This window comes from Raphanus sativus, chromosome 4 (genome assembly GCF_000801105.2).
Source record: "Raphanus sativus cultivar WK10039 chromosome 4, ASM80110v3, whole genome shotgun sequence".
Classification (NCBI taxonomy): Eukaryota; Viridiplantae; Streptophyta; class Magnoliopsida; order Brassicales; family Brassicaceae; genus Raphanus; species Raphanus sativus.
In genome coordinates, this window is record NC_079514.1 from 43,257,365 (window position 1) to 43,278,686 (window position 21,322).

A 21,322-nucleotide genomic window follows, 5' to 3' on the forward strand; every position below is an offset into this window, starting at 1 on the left:
TTTTTGTTTCACCTTTTTTTGAAAATTTAATTTTTATATTTGTTTTTTTCTTTGTAATTATATTTGTAGAAAATATTTTTTTAAAATAATTATTAAGAAGTTTTAGTAATTGTATTAAAATAGTTGGATTAAACCTATTTCAATAGGTCATGTTCAATCAATTGCAAAGCTAAAACTAAGATTAGAAAACTTTACAACACAAAGATTAAAATCTTTAGAAATTTTGTTCTGCCCTTGGTTATTTTTTTTTTGAAGAAAAATCCAGAAAAGGTTTTGTTGTGTAACACTGGCTAAATTTTTGAATAGGATTTACATATATTTTTGAGAAAAAAATATAATTTATTGATTTTTCAAAAGAAATAATAACGACAATTATATGATTTTTTATTATTTATTTATTGTAGAATGAGATTCTTTTCTCTTGGGGGTGAAAAAAAATCGGACAAGCAAAGAAAGAGCGCACACGTTACGACCATGATGATTCAGACAAAAATAAACGAATCTTTCATTTTCTGTCGGCAAGCGGATCTTTCCATATAATATGCAGAATGGTCTTTGTATTTTATTCCTTTTTCGTATAATATTTTTCTTAAAGAGTTCATTCATCCCCTTTTACCACAACCTATAGGATAATGACACGCTTATCCGGTAATTAAGGTATTATTAATTATCTATCCTTAAGTACAAAGCAAATCTTATATAGAGAGTCAACAGAGCCATAGATATTAGATAGAGATATAGATCTGATCATTTCGAAGTAGAACTAGTTGAAAGGTCTAAAACAAAACAGAGAAAGAATGTCATCATCGGAGCAAAAGGATGTAGAAGAGAAAGGATCGTTGATCTCAGGCTTGTTGGACAAAGCCAAAGGTTTCTTCGCAGAGAAGCTTGCCAATATTCCGACTCCGGAAGCCACCGTGGACGACGTAGACTTCGTACGTGTGACTGCTCAAGGAGCTGATTATCACGCCAAGGTCTCCGTCAAGAATCCTTACCCTCAAGCCATCCCTATTTGCCAGATCTCTTACATCCTCAAGAGTGACACAAGGTTTGTCTTGTTTCCTCCATTATCTCTTTCTTTGTATGTGACGTCACTCACACGTCATTTGTAGATGATGTTATATGCTTTTATGGTTGCGTGTAGGATGATAGCCTCTGGCACGATACCGGATCCGGGTTCGTTGGTTGCGAACGGGTCGACGGTTCTGGACGTACCGGTTAAGGTGCCTTACAGCATAGCGATAAGTTTGATGAAGGACATGTTTTTGGACTGGGACATCGACTATCAACTAGACATCGGACTAACCATCGACCTTCCTGTTGTTGGTGACATTACCATCCCTGTCTCTACTCAGGGTGAGATCAAGCTCCCTTCCTTTGCCGACATCTTTAACTCTAAACCCTCTGAGTGATTTTCAATAAGTACCGATCCGTAAACGACATAGACGATCGTTGGATGTTTCAGTTGTGGAGTACTCTTGTTTTGTTGTTGAATTAATAAAGGACTTTTTATTTGGTTTCTGTATGTGTTCCTTTGAACATGTTGTTGGTAAGAATAAAAAAACTTCACAGTTTGAACTCTGGAGAAGGGTGGAGAGTAATTTAACCTGCATAGACTCTTATATGCTATACTAAACAACAGATCCAGTTCATATACAACTAACGAGACTGGCCATATTGGAGGATTGTTTATCTTCGTCTTGTAAGTATAAAACTATAATTGTAATCCAAAAGTTATTTACTCGGACATTGATGCATAAGTCAAACTTGTAAAGAGCTGGTGAATTATAGTTGGTGCAAAGCAATGGACATCCCCACCTATACGCAGCTTCTCTACCTTTCTACCACACATGATCAACACCAAAATTAATACGATACTCATTTTCCACTGCCAGTAATGATACTGGTTAGGCCCATTACTTTGATTTCCTTTTAACCTTTCTTTTCTTTTGTTTTCTCTTAAAGAATTGATTACATTATGAAACACAGATACAGTATATAACAAATAATCAAAGGAAACATGTTCGACCACTAAGGCACTTAAGTTGGTTTATATAAATCACATTAGCTAGAAATAATTAGTCAGACCACCCTCCACACACACACACACGTAAACAACCATGACGGAACAAGAACATTTTCGTCCGCTAACTCCGGCGGCTGCACTTCCGTCGAGTGACAAACAACAAACTCTCCAACGTCTTTGTCGCCGTAAAAACCAAATCAAATGCCTACTCTGCGTCATTGTAACATCTCTAATTCTAACCACGATCGTGTTGACTTTAGTATTCACGGTGTTCCGAGTCAAAGCCCCGATCATAGAAATGAACGGTGTGACAGTCAACGGCCAAGATTCAACCGCAGGGACTCAGATCCAACTGTTGGGAACAAACATCTCGATGGTCGTTGACGTGTCTGTCAAGAATCCGAATTATGTAACGTTTAGGTATTCGAACACCACGACGGATATATATTACAAGGGAGTGGTGGTGGGTGAAGCACGTGGGCCACCGGGAAAGGCCAGAGCGCATCGGACGGCGAGGATGAACATGACGGTTGATATAAGGATAGATCGTTTAGTGTCTGAGCCTGGTTTGGTTCGAGAAGTACTTGGGTCGTCGGGTCTTGTTAACTTGTGGAGTTACACTAGGATTAGTGGTAAGGTTAAGATAATGGGCATTGTGAAGAAACACGCTACGGTTAAAATGAACTGCACGATGGCTGTGAACATCTCGCGACAGGCTATTCAAGATGTCGAGTGCAAGAACAATATCGATCTTTGAGATTTCGGTTTCCATATTAAGGTATGCGTTATTTAGCGTTTTGTTGGTCATTTGATTATGGGTGATTGTAACATTGTTGGTCATTTTTGTTTATTTTATTTTATTTTAATTTATTGTGTTCGAGTATTGTGACATTGATCCTGTTACGTATAGCTCACGATCAATATATCTACGTAAAGTATGTTTTGACCTATCAATGTTACTACGAGTATGTTACGAGTATGTTACAATGCTCGAACATATAAATTAAATTAAATTAAATTAAATAAATTGAACTATTAAAATGAATACAATAATATTTTTAAATTACAGTCCTTGGGTTGGGCCACTTAATTAATAAAACCTGCCTTATTAATAAATGCAAATTTCAGTTTTCACACAATTGTAGTAAATGCATCAGCTGCATTTCCCACCCACCTCTCATCTCTTTTTCCTCTAACTAATTAAATAGAATAATGTTCTAAAATATCGTTTTTTCGATCATTCTCTCCGTCTTCACACACATGGACCCATTTTTCTTCTTAATCATCAAATGTCAACCGCCTCCTACCTCTTCCACCCTCCTCCACTTCCGCCGTCGCCGCCACACGACTCCAACCACTCTCACCTCACAACTCTAGGCTTTGGCTACTCCATAGCCATAGCTCTCGGGTTTCTCGTCCTCCTTTCCATCGTCCTCCTATCCTCCTACATCTGCTGCCGCGACTCTCGCCGCCGCACAACCGCCGTTGAAACCACCGAGGAAGGTGGCAGAAGCGTTAACCTCCCTCGCATAATCTTCATCTCCGAAGCCAACAACCAAGATCTCGAAGCGGGTGACGTCATCGTGGGACTAGACCAAGCCGTCATAAACTCTTACCCGAAGTTCCACTTCTCCAAAGAAACCTCCGCCGCGTCTTCCGATGGATTTGGCGGCGGAGGAGATACCTCGTGTACGATATGTTTGTGTGAGTATAAAGAGGGAGAGATGTTGAGGATGATGCCCGAGTGTAAACACTACTTCCATTTATGCTGTCTTGACGCGTGGCTTAAACTCAACGGATCTTGTCCTGTTTGTCGGAACTCGCCGCTTCCGACACCAACATCTACACCTATGTCAACACCTTTGTCGGAAGTTGTGCCGCTCTCGCAGTATGCCGCTGATCGGAGGAGAGCAAGAAGATGAGATATTTTAACATAGATCCATTCGCCTAATAAATTAGGGTTATATTAATTATTTTTGTGGCTCCGTTTCGTTACAAACTTTACTGATTTGTAGATAAATTTTTCTTCAGAAGTGGAGTTTGCCATTAATATCATCGAAATGAAATTTAGTTTGAACGATTTGCTTCACATGTTTATCCTTTCTTTGTTGACGTGTTTTTTTTTTTGTTTTCCCTATCTATATGAACGTTTCAGAAACAAAAACGCAGTCGCATGTGTGAAACATGATTAATGTTTGTGTTTGAATTTCGAACAGTGTAACTTGCTTTAGTTTAAAAATCTATGGCACTTGTCGGATATAGATGTTTCTAAAGTTGGGTACAAAAAGAGTTAAAATAGTAGTTGTATACTAGTTTTCTTTTTGCCGCTAGTAGTTGATGACGACCTTAGAGCAGCATTATCGCTGACTTTTAACAAACCTCTTAGAATAAATATAATAAAAAAATTATTAAAAAAAGAAGAAAGCTCAAGACTCGCCTCTTGCGTAAGGCTTGGAAGGGGCAACTCTTATGGCCACGTGTCGCATGGAAAAAGATCTGAAGTCTTTTGTCTCTTCTCTTCCTCTCTTTCTCTCTTCTCTTCCTCTCTCGTCGACGTTAACAATGGAGACTGTCTCGTCCTCCTCGCTCGTTGGCGGGTGAGTCTTCTTCTTCTTCTTTTTCCAGATTGATTCTCAATCACTCAATTATATTTGATTGATTGAATTTAATTTTTGATTGATTTAAAAGCATAAACCTCACCGCATCCTTGCGCCGTCTTTCTCTCTGTTTAATTTGTGATGAAGAAACCCTGATTCTCGTTGTTTTGCATTACCTTGAGAAGGTTCAGTGATGAGGAAGCATCGAATGGGTATGTTAAAAGTTCAACCTTTTTCTTGAATCTCTAGTTAGATATACTCTCCTGCCTCAGTCTCTTGTTGTTGTTGTGTTATATGTCAGCTTCAAGCTTATTTTCTTGTTGTTGTTGGGAGTTCACTTTCTCTATATTGTTGGGTTTATTTGTAGCTTTTGTTATTTATAGTGTGTGTGTTTAGTGTCATGTATCCAGAGGATGAGCAAGCACAAGCTTGTTTCTCTCCTCCATGACTCTGTCTTTAGTTGTTTGTCCAGCAGCTAAATTTTTGATTTTTTTTTATGCTTAATGAGGAATCAAAATCATGTGCAATATTTCTTTAAGTTTGATCAGGAAACGCTTGCTCTTCTTATTGTTGATGAATTTGAAAGCTTAAAGCTTGGCTCTTGCACATGTGTTTTTACAGGCTGAAGATGGTATTGGTCTACCTGAGCAAATACTTGATCTCTGCCGCATGTGTGAGAACATCCCCATCATTCTGTGCGGGAACAAGGTCGACGTGAAGAACAGGCAGGTGAAGGCGAAGCAGGTGACATTTCACAGGAAGAAGAATCTTCAGCTTCTGAACAGTGTAGCAGGACATCTTCTTCATCCCGTAAGTTGCTTTCCCGTTGTCTTGTTTCAGTGGCAGGGGCGTTCCTGAAAGATGGGAGACCTGAAACATTTTACAAAGATTTTAACTAAAAAATTTTTTTTTGCTAATTTGGGGCCCTTTTTCAGTGTAAATATTTTTTAAAAAATTGGGGGCCATAGTCCAATGTTTCACCTTACTGTGCTCAGGACCGCCCCTGTTCAGTGGTGTGGTGTTTCTTTGATGAAGTTTTTATTTATATAATGTTTCAGTTAAGTCAGGTGATATTATCAGAAATTTGTATAAATGATATGGATAATGAAAGTGTATTCACAAGATCAAATGTTCCTTCTCAAGTTCTTTCTTTCTTCTCATGTTCTTTCAATTTTTGTAAGAACCTTTACTTAACAAACTTGCAATGGAGGACACACATTTAGGTATCTCTTAACTACAAGCTCTTAACCATCACTAATTACTAAAAAAATATTAAGAGACACATTTTAGCTCTTAGGGTTAATCATGCTCTTACTGTCGTCGGTCCAAATATTAAAGGCTGATACTCGGTATGTAGATTACTGTCTTAACTTTTATAAATAAATAAAACTATTTTTTTGTGGACAAAAAAAATATTTTTATAAACATATATATATGCAATAAACAATATAAAATAATAATATGTAATTTAAATTTAAACTTAGCTATAGCATATTGTGATTCTTTTTTTCGGATATATAAACGTACTCGTAACTGTATAAGATGTAACCTTTTTTTTTTTGAAAACTGGCCTATAAGATGAAACCTACTTACCTACATAGTTACGATTGGTGCGTATCCAATCGCGAATCTGCTTTCTCTCTACGTGCCGTAGAGTTCCTGGTTGTATGATAGCCGATTTATATATTGAAGTGTTTTGTTGGTTTGTAAGGCGCACGCTAGTTATCAACCGTGAGTGGGACCATGTAAAAGCAGTTCCTAAGTGGCCACTGCTGCTATTCTCTTCCCTGATGGATCAAACAGCGACAGCATCTTGTAAGTTGTAACTGAGACAACAAGGTTATACGGCACAACATCAGAACTTGGGTGGTCAAGGTTGCAATGTTCACAAAAGTTAGTTTCTACCAGAAACAACTCGTTATCTAGCCACCAAAAAAAATGTATCTATTGTCTAGTACTATTTAGAGCAATGAGATCATGCAGCTCAGGTGACCACTTTCAAGAACAACACTATATGAAGGAGACATTCTATATCTATTATAAAACTCATATGGTTCACATTAACCTTACCCTCCAGCAGCATAATCATTACGGCAAAGGTGTGCAAGGGCCATAAAATGAGGAATCTGCCAAAAATAAAGAGCAGCGGGAAGAATCAACGAGTTGAGTGAGATCTGACCAGAAGCCGCAGCCCACCTGAACACACCAAAAAAACATAAATTAAAGATTAGCAAAACCCCTAATACATGAACTAAGAGAAACGAAGAGGAAAGAGAGGATACCCAAGTAAAGGAGGGATGGCACCAACAACAGCACCAACCCAAGTATTCACAGGGTGAAGTTGCTTCAACGGAGTATAAACAAACGCGTAAAGCACAAGATTAGCAGATGCAAGTCCAGCCGCCATCATATAAGTCTGCAATAACCTTGCCGTAAAAGCCAATGAAAAAATAAGATTAATCTCTTATAATAACAGAGAAACTAAAATCCACAACAGAAACAAAACAGTCTCACCCACCTTACTAGCCAACAAACAAGCACCAGAAGTACCAGCGATAGTAGCAAACGCAACAGCATGTGGGACACCGATACGTCCTGAAGGCAAGGGCCTTTTCATCGTCCTCTTCATCTTAGCATCATTACTTATCTCAAAAATCTGATTCAAGGAGTTAGCAGAAGCAGCAGTCATCATGGTGCCAGCACACGTGTAACAAAGACCCGCTAAGTCAACCGCCGCAGCGTTCCCCGTACCGAGGATGTAAAGCAGTGCCAGATGTCGCAACCACGAGCATGCTGCAACGATCGAATGAATCAGCCCGAAAGATACCTGAGTCGAGCTTTCGAAAGCTCCCAAACATGCACGCAAAGAAACATTTGAAGTCATTTCCAGTCCAAACATCAGATCTTTCCTTAAGAAGCCGTTTGTGAATATTAAAAAAAAAAAAAAAAAAGAAAGGCATACATTCGAGTCGAATCGATTCATGGTGGCATTGCTGCTGTCCTCCTCGAATCAAAGTTCATCTCATCCATGTTTCAGCTTCTCCTTCTATTGGAAACACACATGAAAGAGCCGATGGTCAAGAATATTTACAAAGTGTGAAGCATATGTTAAGCAATGAAGAGGGAGGGATGGTATCATTATCTTTTCTTGCGGTTACACCACACATTGATCTGCCTGCAGTCCCAATGACCAAGAGAATCATTGAAATATACAATGTAAACAAAAGCTACACAAACTTAAAGTGTAGACGATTACCATTGGATGCACAAAGGCTGTTGTAACCTTTGCTCTTCTCTGTCTGTGGATTCTTCATAATCCTAATATCAGTCCATTCCCCCCCGCGTGACCGAACGTTTCTTTTACGTCCTCCTCCGTACCACCTTTGTCCACAAGCGTAACCCTTTGATCTTCTGTGACATGGTGCTCTGCTTCCACATCAAACAGCTATCTCTGTCATCAGCTCTCCTCCTGACCATCTCCAATCTGGCCGGCATACTCACAAGCTTCTTCCTCATCACATGATTGCACGCAAACAAACAAACATCATCACATGAGATTGCAAACAAGCAATTTTTTTCAAAAAAAAGCGTTTAAAACAAGAGGGGAAAACTGTATATTGCCAATGATTGATAGGAATAACAAAGTGATCTCATAAGTATAAAAGTCAAATGGAATCTAACCTCACTAACGATCATTCAAATAGACAGAGGATGCTAGTTCCTAATGTTTTCTACATTATGAATATACACATAAGCTTCTTCCTTTTTTCAATCTAAGAAAATATAGAATATTATTGCCAAGAACTGATAGGAATAACAAAATGATCTCATAAGTGTTAAGTCAAATGGAACCTAACCTCTCTAACAATCAATCAAATAGATTGGGCGCTAGTTTCTAATTGTTTCCACATTATGAATACATAAGCTTCTTCCCTTTTCAATCTAAGCAAATATAGAATATTGCCAAGAACTGATAAGAATAACAAAGTGATCTCATAAGTGTTAAGTCAAATGGAACATAACCTCTCTAACGATCATTCAAATAGACAGAGGATGCTAGTTCCTAATTGTTTCTACATCATGAATATACACATAAGCTTCTTCCTTTTTCAATCTTAAGAAAATATAGAATATTACCAAGAACTGATAGAAATAACAAAATGATCTCAAAAAGTGTTTTCACATAATGAAGATACACATAAGCTTCTTCCCTTTTCAATCTAAGCAATTGCCAAGAACTGATAGAAATAACAAAATGATCTCACAAGTGAAAAATTCAAATGGAACCTAACTTCTCTAACGATCAATCAAATGACAGGACTCTAGTTTCTAAATGCTACCACATTATGAATACATAAGCTTCTTCCATTTTCAATCTAAGTAAATATTGAATATCTTCCAAGAACTGATAGAAATAACAAAGTGATCTCATAAATGTAAAAGTCAAATGGAACATAACCTCGATCAATCAAATGATAGGACGCAAGTTTCTACTTTGTTTCCACACTAACAATATACACATAAGCTTCTTCCTTTCTTCAACCCAAGTAAATATAGAATCTCCCCAAAAAAAAAAAAAAAAAAAGATTTGAAAAAGACACCAAATTAGATACCTTGAGCAGTGGAGATTCTCATCTTTTCTTCCACCATCTGTTATCTCTTGAATCTTCTTGGCGAAACTTGTTCCTCTTTCACCTTAACTCTTTGCTGCAGAGAAACAAAAATACCAACCAACAGTCAGGTCTCACTCAATTTCTACAAATAAATCCATAAAATTTTCAATATTTTTGATCAAAGAAAGTCTTACCTCAGTTCTGAATTTCAATGAAGTGATCTTAACCTCCTCCTTCATCACTTTACCCGGTTCAGGGCCGTGACTCTTTTGGTTGTTACCGTTACTACTAATGGTTAGTCTTTTCAGACATCAATCTAGAGTCTTTTGGTTGCCTTGTCCATTGGATAATAAATGCAATTTAAGAGAATGCTACAACACATTAATCTAGAGTCTTTTGGTTGCCTTGTCCATTGGATGATATATGCAATTTAAAAGAATGCTACAACACGTTAAATGTTTTAAGCAAGTTGAATCCTTTAATACTAGCCCGCAGATCAAAACTTTTGCTTGATAGAAGAATATGCTTATATTTCTAGGGATACTCTAATTAATATTTTAAATTCTGAAAAAATGCATTTTTCCATTTTTTGAAAAAATACACTTTCTTGCATGTCAATCAAGACATGATTATGGTCCTTGATTCACAGAACTGTGTAAATAGATGAAGGAATAATGTGTTTTTTTTTAAAAAAGTCTTGAAGTGGTAAAGGGCATTACAAACGATTTCTATAAACTTATTAATTAAGTTTGTATTCAAGCAGATTAACAAACACAGGGGAGCCAAAATCGCTCAAGACATCATATAACATAACATTCGACTCGGCTTAAACCAACACCTAACTAGGGCTTCAGAGCTTCTCGGAGTCCATTACGGGTCTCGGTTCAAAAATCAATATCTTGGAGCTGCACAATAATAATAATAATAATAAACAGCCATAATAAGGGTACTTACAAAAGCTGATACCAAAGTTTCATTAGATTGAGATGTAACAACAGTCCAAAAAGATGCATATACCTCTACCAAGTGTTGCTTCAGGCAGCCTCTCTACTGAGTACTTGCGGCCTGCCAAATACATGATAGGCACACCAGGAACCTGACAAACCATCAAAAGATACCGCACAAAATATTTCAGCAATGGACAGTAAAAAAAAAAAAAAGTATTGACAGTAATCAAACTGTTCTTTCACCTTTCGTATCCTTCGCTTCAAGTCTCTATCACAAGTAGCCACCATGAAACACTTATGCTGTATATAAAAAACAAGACCAAAGTATATCAAAGAAAACATACAAAAGACTAGAGAGCATCTCTCCATAAAGAGTCTGGATACAAAGCAAGACAAAGCGGAAGCATATTTACCTGAGTAACTCTGTCAACGAGACAGTCATCAGCATATGTCCCTTTGTGTACACAAGGTAGTCTCTCAAAGCGAGGATCTTTCGCAATCCTAAGAGCGACACGATACTTCTGGCCTAACTTCTCAAGCTCAGCCATGACGCAGTCAGTGATACAAGGAGTGCCTTCAAATCCGTAACACGATCAAAAAGAGAGTAAGAATCTTTGCATACACACCTACCAAAAGGTTGAAGTAACTCACATTTTGCGTTCAAGCAGAACATCATTCCCTGCTCAATATCAATCTATTTGAATACAATAAAAAGGCAAGGATATCAGTTAGAAACCAAAACGAAGATTCCAGTGAAGACTATTGACAGTACACACATCGAGAGCATAGCTCTGTATACAATAGGAGGATATGTACCTTGTTCTGAATTGAGAAGTTGATGAAGTTAGTATCGACCAAAACTCGGTAAGGAGGAACCATATTAGTGTTGTGAGAAAAGAACATTCCTGATGGAACATTCGGTCTGATCCAAACCAAAAAAAAGAAATCGAATTAAGATTAGTAAACACATAAAAAGATTACAACTTTGCAAAAGGGTTAGCTAAATTTCTAAGCTTACACGTTTCTAGGAAGTTCAGTCAGGTCTTTCTTGTTCGGATTCAGAACCTCCTCCTTGTAACTTTAAGACAATTAAAAAAAAACAAATTAGCTTTAGAAAAAAACCATCAACTTTCGAGGAAGAAGAGTCGCTTTAACTTACTGCTTCAAAGCTTTGTGGCTTATCGTCTTCTTCATTACAGCAAACTTCTGAGGCTTCTTTGCCCTTCCCATCTTTGAATCAAGGAGTTACAGAAAACCCTAGACCGAAGCACAGAGATGGAGAGGTTTTAGGATTGTTCAAAAGGTATGAGCCAACAGAAGACAGACATTGAAGACTAACTCTCAAATAACTCCCCCAAGTATAAGCCCAATGTTGAGAATAATGGGCCTTATTTTGATGGCCCATATTAATTCTAAAAGCAAGGTAAAAAACTGTATATTCTAATTTTTCTAAGTAGAGGCCCATTCTCGATGATCTGTTCATACTTTTCTTTTTCGCAACAATTCTCAATTTGTCAATGTTATATCTCTAATATTAACTCGACGTGAATGAATACGCTAAAATACAAGCAGTAACTAGACGTGAAGTTAATCATCCACATGGCCACTACATGGAGGGAGACCATATGTATAATGTATATACTATCACACATACCAGTAACTTTCATGTCTACCTTTTGTTACATCTAATAATCACCTTTTTAATGAGAAAGTAATGGTTCGTGCGGAGATGGTCATACTTTTCATACCCAATTTTTTTTATTACTATCTGATTAATACCAGTGTTTTTAAAACCGGACCGGCGAGCGAACCGGAAATATTTTGGATCACGGGTCATTGTGGTTCGACCTGGTTCGACCGGGGTCGATTAGATTAAACTGAATTTATTATTTTATAAATATTATATATATTTTTTTCAAAAAATAGTCATAATGTTTAGAAAACTTTCAAAAATAACAAATTGAAATGTGATAAAAATAATAAAAAAAATTAATAGTTCAAATCTAAAGTCAATAGGAAAAAAAACATTTAAAGTTTATTCTCCAAATCTGTGTCCTTCTAAATCTTCATCACCTATAAAAATTATATACACATTAGTTACAAAACTCTATTTTGGTTGCAATTTGTGACAAACAAAATAGTATATATGTTAAAAAGGGAGAAAAAAATAATTATTTTATTAACAAAATTTTGATTTTTATATGAACCAGGGTTTCGTCGGTTCGTTGGGTCACTCGGTTCCCGGATTTTTAGCGGTTCAATATGGGTTTTTAACCGGTTCAACTTTAGTTGGGTTTTGACATTAAACCAACCCGGATAGGTGTCCAGTTCGCGGTTGAACCCGGTCCGACCGCCGGTCCGGTCCGGGTTTAACAACACTGATTAATACTAATCTTTGTCTAATTAGCTGGCAAATGTTAATAAGAATTACAAGAGAATCTATCGAACAAAATTATGTTAACTCTCTAATTAATGACAAGATTCACTGCCATTTTTCTTTCTTCTATGCTTTTACATTTTTATAACATATTTCCATAATCTTTCGTGTAAGTAGAACTAGGGTTTTTGGTATTTCATCTATATAACCACTTCAAATCAACATCCCCTTCTTCACATCATTAGCTTCAATATCTTCTTTACATCATTAGCTTCAACATCCATCGCAATCTTACAACTCCTTCAATATCTTTCGTTCTTTTTCGTTTTGTATAGTAGGTATCAAACTTTTATTTCGATCACTAGCTTTTGCAGAGTGTAGCCAAAGGAGCTCCCTTCGTCCAAAACGAAGAGGAAAAGTTTTAATGAAATAAGAAAACAGAAAATCTAATTGTTCATGGATTCCCATATGAAGTGTGTTAGGTTAACACACTTTAAGGGGTTTGCATGACCTCTTAGATATTTCTATCTTTCTCTCTTTACATATATCCTTCTCTTCTCTTCGTTTGGATTGAAGGGAGCTCCTTTTCTTTTTTTCCTCTGGTGTCTATACCTTTTGCATGTATAAATATGTACAATATAATTCCTTTTTTTACAACACCAGTACAATATAGTTCAAAAAGGTTCTTTATATTTTATGGGTTCTTTGGTTTGTGAATATGTTTGATAACTATAGATCTTGGTGAACCTTGTAGCAGTTTTTTCCCCTTGAAATATATTCAGCTTTGGATAAACAATTTGCTTTTCTCTAACCATTCCTTATTTGAATTTGGCGTGTTTAATAAAAATTTGTAGGTATGTGATACTTGCATAGAAGCGGCATTAATTCTCTTTACTAAAGATGTCGTGGGGCAGTTTCAATGATCGTATAAATATAGGTTGTCTTTTTATATACCTTTTCTTATTATTCAAGGTCCCGTGATTATTTATGTTTTATTATTTACGTTTTTAATATTAAATTTCAGAACGATGTAATAATTGGTTTGATTGTATTGTATTCGTATTGTTCAAGTACGCTGGTGACAAGATTTTTTTTTGGACTAAATATGTGACAAGTTAGTTAATTGGTTTCTCATGTCAAATGAGTCCAAATATATATATTTTTGGGGGGTAAAATGAGTCCAAATATTATTGTCAAGCTTCACTCGATCAAGATATAATTAACAAAGCCTCTATAAAGTTGAACTAATTAATATAATTTAATATACTTTAATTTACACTTTCTCAAAATATTACTATACTTTAACGAGATGAATAGATATTGCCGGTTATATTGATTATTATGAATGATTGCATGTGATAATATCATTCTTATATCTGTTTTTCTCTTCAAAGAATTATCATTCTTATATCTATCTTGAATAATTATGATTATCACATTTCTAATTGCCATTGGTAATAAAAGTTTAACTCTAACTTCAAATGTGAAAGGAAAATAATAGAACACAAGATCAAAACCTAAACAACCTTTAGCCCTCCTTTTACATGTTAATTTTTTTCAAAAGAACTGCTTCTCTGACCATGGAGTTAAGTACTACTATATTTTTTCCGATAAGAATCCTCTCATTTGAACTCTTCTCGTTTTCAAATGTGTGTTGTTGACCACTTAATATTGGCTGTAATATAGTATCAGAAGATTTCAAATGATCGTCACCTCTTGTAAATATATTTATTGCCTGTTGACAATTAATGGGAGGAGCAGGACACCGAGAAAGATAACCACAAAAGGAAATAGTGCAACGAAAAAAATAATTCTTCAAAAACCAACTAACTTGGTGGGCAAGGCCAATACTCTGTATAAAATAAAGGTTTTTCTGATGTCTTGAATTAGGGTTTATAGTTCCTTGCTTTACATCACTAACCTTCATTTATGTCTCTACTTCTCAGTCGGCTCTCGAAGCTCCGCCTTGAAGAAGCAACGTTGCTGACAAGATCATGTTTTCGTCTTCTCTCCAATGGCTTCTCATCTTCCATGTTTCCTGCTTGTTCCATCGCTAGAGCTGAACCTTGTGGAGAGGATCTTGGAAAACTCGTCATTAGGATTGATAATGAATATTGCGACACTTATTTGGAAAAGAAGGTGCCTCTAGAGTTGATGAATAGAACGGTGACGGTTGGTGCATCCCATGGTTGGGTAGCTACTTTGAAGGAGGACGGCATAGTGCGTCTTCAAGATGATTTGAATCCGGTTGCTTCTGACACCAATCCAAAACGCATAGCTCTGCCTCCTCTTGTGACTCTGCCTCATTGCCAAACCGAAGTTGTGACCAACGTGGCCATGTCCACCTCTTCCCCTGAGGATAAAGACTGTGTTGTGGCTGTCAAGTTCTTGGGACCACAACTCAGCCTTTGCAGACCCTCTCAGTTTAAATGGACCAACATCATGATCAAGAACCCCTGTTTCTTCTCCTCCCGTGTCATGTTTTCTGAAAAAGATGGCATGTTTCGCATGCCCGGGTCAGGAGGCCACCTCATTGGGTCATGGGATCGTTTCGGCAAACAACACAAGTTTCAGAGGTTGCAGTTTAAAAACCTTCCCGAGCTGACAAAGGCCAAGCGAGAGCTTCTGTGTTCTTGTTCCGTGAGCGAACATTTGGTGGAGTCGAGAACCACAGACGAGACTTTCTTGGTCAAGTGGTTTAGGAAGGCTAAACGAAAATGTTTGTCGAAAATGAAAACCAGAGGTGTAATGGTTTTCAAGCTAGACGAACAAGGAAAAGCTGTTTACACTCGAGACATAGGTGAACTCAACATTTTCATTTCAAAATCTGAAGCTTTCTGTCTCCCTGCTGGTTCAATTCCCTCTAACTTCGTCGAACTCTTGGATTTTGATGAAATGACCAATGTCTGTTTGGATGGTTATTTTATTGGCCCTGGAAATTTTACATCCATGGCACCTTACTTTATTCCACCTCAAAATAAAATATAGCTTATGTTTGTATTCTCTCGTAGACCATCTAAATATAAAATCTATGCCTATGCGCTTGAAGAAAATATGTTATATCTTCATCAGTCTTTCAGCTAATTATGTTAGCAGTATTCATTCAATCATTTTAAGAATCTTGTTTACATTTCCTTAAGCTTTTCTAGATTGTTTAGAACTTTAGATCATATGTGCGAAGGTATTTGCTCTCGGCCAATAACAAAATGTATACGACTATTACCATAGGCCTAATATATTTAGTAAATCAACTTCTTCCATAATGGCCACACATTTTTACCCAAAACAATATATCGTTATATTTTTTTGCCTTCAAACTAAACCAACAGACGAACAAAATACAAAAGATGAGCAAAGTTTTAATAACAAGTTTTGTAATCTTCATAATTTACAAAAAAGTTTAATAACATTGCGGACTTAGGATTGTTATTTAGTCATTGACTTTAATAACACCCAATATAACGTATTGTCGAGAGACTGATATTCAGAGTCATGCCGAGAGATCAACATTTTCTATATTATTCCCAATCACACATTTTCTAATTTAAAATTTTCATATATCTTTTGAGGTTTAATGTTAGTGCCACATCAACACTAACGTCGTATTCTTCTTTTTTTTTGGGTTAAATGTCATATTCTATATTTGTTGGAACGAATACCTTGATTCCTGTTCAACAATCGGTCGGTGTGAATAACGACTACTAATACTAACGGTGGATGGATTTAGGGTTTCAAATATCAAAGAGGTAAGCAAGACAAAGGTCAAAACCTTTCATTATTAATCCTACGGTGGTGAGAGTAAAACGTCTAAGTATGTCCTCGTCGGGAGAATAATCCTAGAAATCCATCTATTGTTCACATATTAAGATCTAATCTCTTCCTTTCATGTATCTTAAGGAAGGGTGTCACATAAACATAGATAAAATATAACCTAGAAATCCATCTAATGTTCAGATCGAAACATATAATAGAGTCAAAGCCAGGATATAATAACACACAATAATAATCCTAAAACACAATAATAATCCTAATAATTATAATTAGTCTCATCACCTTACCTTTTGCTATCACTCACTCGCTGTCTGACTCCGACGTCTCTTTCTCCGTTGCTTCCGTCTCCTCCGCCTCTGTCTTCTCTGCCCCCGAAGACTCAGTACCGGACGCCTCTGCCGCTGACGACTCTGTCTCCGTCCCATCTGGTCCCGACGAGGCTGATGACTTTGGCGCCCCTCTTTTAGGGTACTTTTTGATGAGTCCCCTTAACTCCTTCTTCCTCTGTTTCTTGAGCTTGACAGATTTTGGATTACGCCTTAAGGTCTCTCTCCATTTAAATTCCTCCATTGCTTTTGCTGCTCTCCTCCTCTCCAGCTCTTCCTTCATGCTCTCAAGATGCGCTTCCTCCATCTTCATCTTCCAGAACTCAGACCTCAGCTCATCAAACTCCTTGAACTGATACTTCATCTTCCCACTCTCATCCTCCCTTGTGTAATGGAAGGTCGTGTCTTCCACCTTGAACTCATGTCGGAACTGCTTGCACGAGACTGAGAACTTAGTCTGGTCTTCATTTTCGATAACTTGCGCCCGAAGTTTGTTAGCAACTTTCTGAGCCCCAGCAAAGCCCAAAGTCTTCCAGTCGAAACTGTCATCCTTTGCAGCAAGTCTCATCCTCTTCAAAACTGCATCCACAAAGGTCTTGAAAACCACCTTGTGATTCACCATTCTCTCTCTCTCTTTTCTTCTTCTGTTTCTTGGTCTTCTGTTTGGAGTGAATAAACCGATCTCCATCATTATATAATGGTAAAAAGGTGATGTTGTCAGAGTTTGGTACATTGTACTCTGCTAAACCGTTAACAAGACTGGAAGAAGAGGAGTTGTGTGATCGAATGTTTTATACTTTCTTTACCATACTTTTGGACCAAAAAATATATGTCTATTTACTTATTTTGGTTTTATTTCATTTGTTCTCTTTATCAAATTTGTTTTTTATTGGGAAGTCAAATCGTACTATGATAAAGTAGTCTCCTCTGATACTACAAGGCTTGCAAGTCACCTACCATTAGCTACTACAATACACAAATAAATTCATAAGAATTTCAAATATCTTGTAATAAGTAGGATCCCAATATTCATTTATGGAGCGACAGCAAAGCTATGCTTTTTGGGACTTTTTCCGATGGATTTTTGGAAACTTTTTTATCAAAATGATAAAACGTTTCTTTGGTTAACAATATAGACGGTCTTATGGAGAGTCTGGGCCTTTTGCAAAACCAGAAAGAAATAGCCTCTCGATGAAACTATGTAAGTTAATAATAAAAAACTTGTTACACAAGTAAAGCTACAAAACAAGATCAATATTCCACATGAGTCTTGTGTAGACCAATCCTAGATAGAAGTCAGTCAAGGATATACTGCATAGATACCACATGGGTTTGCATGTATTAATATATGCGCTTTTTGAACAACCGTATTAATATGCCCATTATCGTTTAAAAAGGTTCTTGTTCTTCTATTTGGAGTGAAGAGAGATTAGTTGTGTGCTCGTATGAATGTTTTATAAGTACTTTTTTAACTATCCGTTATCATATTTTCTAAAGCATATATATGTCTATTTTCTAATTTTGGTCTCATTACATTTTGTTCTCTTTTCCAAATTTGTTTTGTTTATTGGGAAGTCAAAATTGTTCTATGATAAAGTAGTCTCCGCTAGACCTACAAGGCTACGAATCATCATTAGCTACTTACGAGACAAATAAATAGATACTTCCTACTCTATCCTATCTCTCTCATCTTCACTCTTTCTACTTCTTAAGTTCAACGAACTAATTTTATCTTCCAAACTTTTTCTTTTATGTCTCCCTTATGTTTTCTCTGATCAGTCAACAACCTTTCTCTGAGTGTCTGACCATCAAAGATCACATGAGAAAATCATGAATCAGTATATATTGATCGTTTGTTCCTCAGTTATAATTTAGTTTTTTGAGTTAAAAAGTTATACAGTATACGGTACACAATATATTATATTGGGGGTAATTGTGTACAAGCCCATCATGGAAAGAAGTTGATTTACCCATATATATTGAGCCTATTTTAAGAGTTATTTGCACTTTGATTGGGCCAAAAATCAAATCCATGGCGGAAGCAAAAAAGAAACAACAAGACCACCTACATTACAAAGAATATTAAATTTGTTAGTCTCTTACTTTCTCTTTAAAAAAAACAGATTCAACTCATACTACACATAATTCATATATCATGCAAGAAGTTTTCCAATATCTATTCATGGAGTGAGTGACACCTATGCTTTTTGGGACTTTTCTGACGGACTTTTTAGAAACTGCTACCCAAGAGCAGAGTTCTTATTCATATGCTCACGTTAATGCATCCGACTATCTCAAATATTATCAGAATTATAATAAGCGTTTCTTTGGTAAACAGTATAGGCTGTCTTATGGAGACCCATGGCCTTTTGCAAAATCAGAAAAAATAACCTCTCGATGAAACTATTTAAGCTAATAAAAAAAACTTGCTATACAAGTAAAGCTACAAATTAAAACAAGATTAATATTACACTTGTGTAGACCAATCCTAGATAGAAGTCAGGCGATGCCAAAAAGAAAAAGTGATAGAAGTCAGGCAAGGAGATACTGCATAGATACACATGGGTTTTCTTTGTTGCACTTGGACGTCAACTTCTTTTCTTGACAGCTAATAACCATACAAATTTGTCTAGATTTTTACTGCATAATTTGGAATCAATGACAATACGTTATATTGGGTATTTATTAAAGTTTATGAATAAATAAAAATCCTGATTCGGCAATGTTATTAAACTTGTAATTATGAAGGTTTCAAAACTTATTATTAATTTTGTATGTTCATCATTTGTTCCTCTGTTTAGTCAGGAGGCAAACAATATATACGGTAGGCCCTTTCCAGAAAAAGAAATATATACATATATACGGTAATACATTATTATTGTATTGGGTGTACAGGCCCATTATGGATATAAGTTGATTTATTAGATAAGTTGGGCCTGCGCTAACAGTTGTATACACTGATATGGCCCAAATAAAATCCATGGCGGAAGCAAATACTTGCACACGTATGCTCTAAACAATTTAGAAAAGCTTAAGAAAATGTAAACAAGATTCCAAAAATGATTGAATGAATACTGCTAACACAATTAGCTGAAAGACTGATGAGAGATATAACATAATTTCCCAACCGCATATGCATAGATTTATATTTAGATGGTCTAAGAGAGAATACAAACATAATCTATATTTGATTTTGAGGTGGAATAAAGTAAGGGGCCCTGGATGTAAAATTTCCACTGGTAATGAAGTAATCATCCAAACAGACAGTGGTCATTTCATCAAAATCCAAGAGCTCAGCGAAGTTAGAGGGTTTCTCAGTAGCAGGGTCACAGAAAGCTTCAGATTTTGAGATGAAAATGTTGAGATAACCTATATCTCGAGTGTAAGCAGCTTTTCCTTGTTCGTCTAGCTTGAAAACCATTAAACCTCTTGTTTTCATTTTCGACAAACATTTTGGTGTCGCCTTCCTAAACCACTTGACCAAGAAAGTCTCGCATGTGGTTCTTGACTCCACCAAATGTTCGCTCACGGAACAAGAACACAGTAGCTCTCGCTTGGCCTTTGTCAGCTCGGGAAGGTTTTTAAACTGCAACCTCTGAAACTTGTGTTGTTTGCCGAAACGATCCCATGACCCAATGAGGTGGCCTCCTGATCCGGGCATGCGAAACATGTCATCTTTTTCAGAAAACATGACACGGGAGGAGAAGAAACAGGGGTTCTTGATCATGATGTTGGTCCACTTACATTGAGCGGGTCTGCAAAGGCTGAGTTGTGGTCCCAAGAACTTGACAGCCACAACACAGTCTTCATCCTCAGGAGAAGAGGTGGACATGGCCACGTTCGTCACAACTTTGGTTTGGCAATGAGGGAGAGTCACAAGAGGAGGCAGAGCTATGCGTTTTGGGTTGGTGTCAGATGCAACCGGGTTCAAATCATCTTGGAGACGCACTATGCCGTCCTCCTTTAAAGTAGCTACCCAACCATGAGATGCACCAACCGTCACCATTTCATTCATCAACTCTAGAGGCACCTTCTTTTCCAAATAAGTGTCGCAAAATTCTTTATCAACCCTAATGACGAGTTTTCCAAGATCATCTCCACAAGGTTCAGCTCTTGCGATGGAACAAGCAGGAAACATGGAAGATGAGAAGCCATTGGAGAGAAGACGAAAACATGATCCCGTCAGCAAAGATGGTTCCCCAAGGCGGAGCTTTGAGATCCGGCTAAAAAGTAGAGACATGAATGATGATAATGATGTAAAGTAAGGAACTATGAACCGCAATTCAAGACATCAGAAAAACATTTATTAATACAGAGTATTGGCCTTGCCCACCAAGTTAGTTAGTTTTTATATATATATTTTTTCTGTACACTATTTCCTTTAGTGGGGGCTGGTTATCTGTTCTTGGTGTTTTGCTCCTACCATTAAATATTTAAATATCAACAAATATCTTTGGTTTAGGCAATATCTACCATTAAATAAACAAGATGATCATTTGTAATCTAATACTTGCTGAAAACTTTTGATACTGTGTTACAGCCACAATTACGTGGTCAACACACATTTGAAAACGAGAAGAGCTAAAAGGTTGTTTAGCTTTTCATCTTGTGACGTTGAACAGAAAAAAAAAAGCTTTTCATCTTGTGACATTCTATTATTTTCCT

At 36.7% G+C, this 21,322-nt stretch overlaps 6 protein-coding genes and 1 pseudogene across 8 annotated transcripts; 4 read left to right on the forward strand and 3 right to left on the reverse strand.

Annotated features, from left to right (window-relative positions):
- Nucleotides 1-574: 574 nt before the first annotated feature.
- Nucleotides 575-1,580, forward strand: LOC130511740 (desiccation-related protein At2g46140-like). Its single transcript, XM_057009266.1, has 2 exons — nucleotides 575-1,048; nucleotides 1,145-1,580. Exons 1-2 carry the CDS (start codon nucleotides 798-800, stop codon nucleotides 1,410-1,412), a joined length of 519 nt encoding a protein of 172 aa, XP_056865246.1. The 5' UTR covers nucleotides 575-797; the 3' UTR covers nucleotides 1,413-1,580.
- A 133-nt stretch (nucleotides 1,581-1,713) lies between these two features.
- Nucleotides 1,714-2,857, forward strand: LOC130511739 (late embryogenesis abundant protein At1g64065-like). Its single transcript, XM_057009265.1, has one exon. The coding sequence runs from the start codon at nucleotides 2,121-2,123 to the stop codon at nucleotides 2,781-2,783; it is 663 nt and encodes a 220-aa protein (XP_056865245.1). The 5' UTR covers nucleotides 1,714-2,120; the 3' UTR covers nucleotides 2,784-2,857.
- A 262-nt stretch (nucleotides 2,858-3,119) lies between these two features.
- Nucleotides 3,120-5,769, forward strand: LOC130510631 (RING-H2 finger protein ATL67-like). 3 transcript variants are annotated; one of them, XM_057007117.1, is made up of 3 exons: nucleotides 3,120-4,623; nucleotides 4,715-4,835; nucleotides 5,245-5,769. In XM_057007117.1, exon 1 carries the CDS (start codon nucleotides 3,316-3,318, stop codon nucleotides 3,946-3,948), a length of 633 nt encoding a protein of 210 aa, XP_056863097.1. In that variant the 5' UTR covers nucleotides 3,120-3,315; the 3' UTR covers nucleotides 3,949-4,623; nucleotides 4,715-4,835; nucleotides 5,245-5,769. The 3 variants fall into 3 exon arrangements, with proteins under 3 accessions (XP_056863097.1, XP_056863098.1, XP_056863099.1); XM_057007118.1 differs by having other exon boundaries at nucleotides 4,771-4,835; XM_057007119.1 differs by having other exon boundaries at nucleotides 4,809-4,835.
- LOC130494447 (protoheme IX farnesyltransferase, mitochondrial-like) lies at nucleotides 5,312-7,677 on the reverse strand (annotated as a pseudogene).
- Nucleotides 7,678-9,900: 2,223 nt separating this feature from the next.
- On the reverse strand, nucleotides 9,901-11,493 carry LOC130511988 (uncharacterized). Its single transcript, XM_057010009.1, has 8 exons — nucleotides 11,343-11,493; nucleotides 11,202-11,261; nucleotides 11,000-11,105; nucleotides 10,835-10,877; nucleotides 10,597-10,757; nucleotides 10,427-10,483; nucleotides 10,254-10,332; nucleotides 9,901-10,141 (listed from the first exon to the last, which is right to left on the reverse strand). Exons 1-8 carry the CDS (start codon nucleotides 11,411-11,413, stop codon nucleotides 10,128-10,130), a joined length of 591 nt encoding a protein of 196 aa, XP_056865989.1. The 5' UTR covers nucleotides 11,414-11,493; the 3' UTR covers nucleotides 9,901-10,127.
- A 2,996-nt stretch (nucleotides 11,494-14,489) lies between these two features.
- On the forward strand, nucleotides 14,490-15,548 carry LOC108851084 (uncharacterized). The gene has a single exon (XM_057008324.1). The coding sequence runs from the start codon at nucleotides 14,490-14,492 to the stop codon at nucleotides 15,546-15,548; it is 1,059 nt and encodes a 352-aa protein (XP_056864304.1).
- Nucleotides 15,549-19,712: 4,164 nt separating this feature from the next.
- Nucleotides 19,713-20,956, reverse strand: LOC130510602 (uncharacterized). Its single transcript, XM_057007065.1, has one exon. The coding sequence runs from the start codon at nucleotides 20,895-20,897 to the stop codon at nucleotides 19,839-19,841; it is 1,059 nt and encodes a 352-aa protein (XP_056863045.1). The 5' UTR covers nucleotides 20,898-20,956; the 3' UTR covers nucleotides 19,713-19,838.
- Between the last annotated feature and the right edge of the window lie 366 nt (nucleotides 20,957-21,322).

Excerpts from the sequence above, each read along its gene's own strand:
- LOC130511988 (XM_057010009.1), bottom strand. The coding sequence starts at position 11,413 with ATGGGAAGGGCAAAGAAGCCTCAGAAGTTTGCTGTAATGAAGAAGACG. Across the intron at positions 10,878-10,999 it reads ACTTCTCAATTCAGAACAAG|ATTGATATTGAGCAGGGAAT; the intron begins GTACATATCCTC and ends GTATTCAAATAG. Across the intron at positions 10,758-10,834 it reads GTTCTGCTTGAACGCAAAAT|GCACTCCTTGTATCACTGAC; the intron begins GTGAGTTACTTC and ends ACGGATTTGAAG.
- LOC130511739 (XM_057009265.1), top strand. The coding sequence starts at position 2,121 with ATGACGGAACAAGAACATTTTCGTCCGCTAACTCCGGCGGCTGCACTT.
- LOC130511740 (XM_057009266.1), top strand. The coding sequence starts at position 798 with ATGTCATCATCGGAGCAAAAGGATGTAGAAGAGAAAGGATCGTTGATC. Across the intron at positions 1,049-1,144 it reads ATCCTCAAGAGTGACACAAG|GATGATAGCCTCTGGCACGA; the intron begins GTTTGTCTTGTT and ends GGTTGCGTGTAG.
- LOC130510631 (XM_057007117.1), top strand. The coding sequence starts at position 3,316 with ATGTCAACCGCCTCCTACCTCTTCCACCCTCCTCCACTTCCGCCGTCG.
- LOC130510602 (XM_057007065.1), bottom strand. The coding sequence starts at position 20,897 with ATGTCTCTACTTTTTAGCCGGATCTCAAAGCTCCGCCTTGGGGAACCA.
- LOC108851084 (XM_057008324.1), top strand. The coding sequence starts at position 14,490 with ATGTCTCTACTTCTCAGTCGGCTCTCGAAGCTCCGCCTTGAAGAAGCA.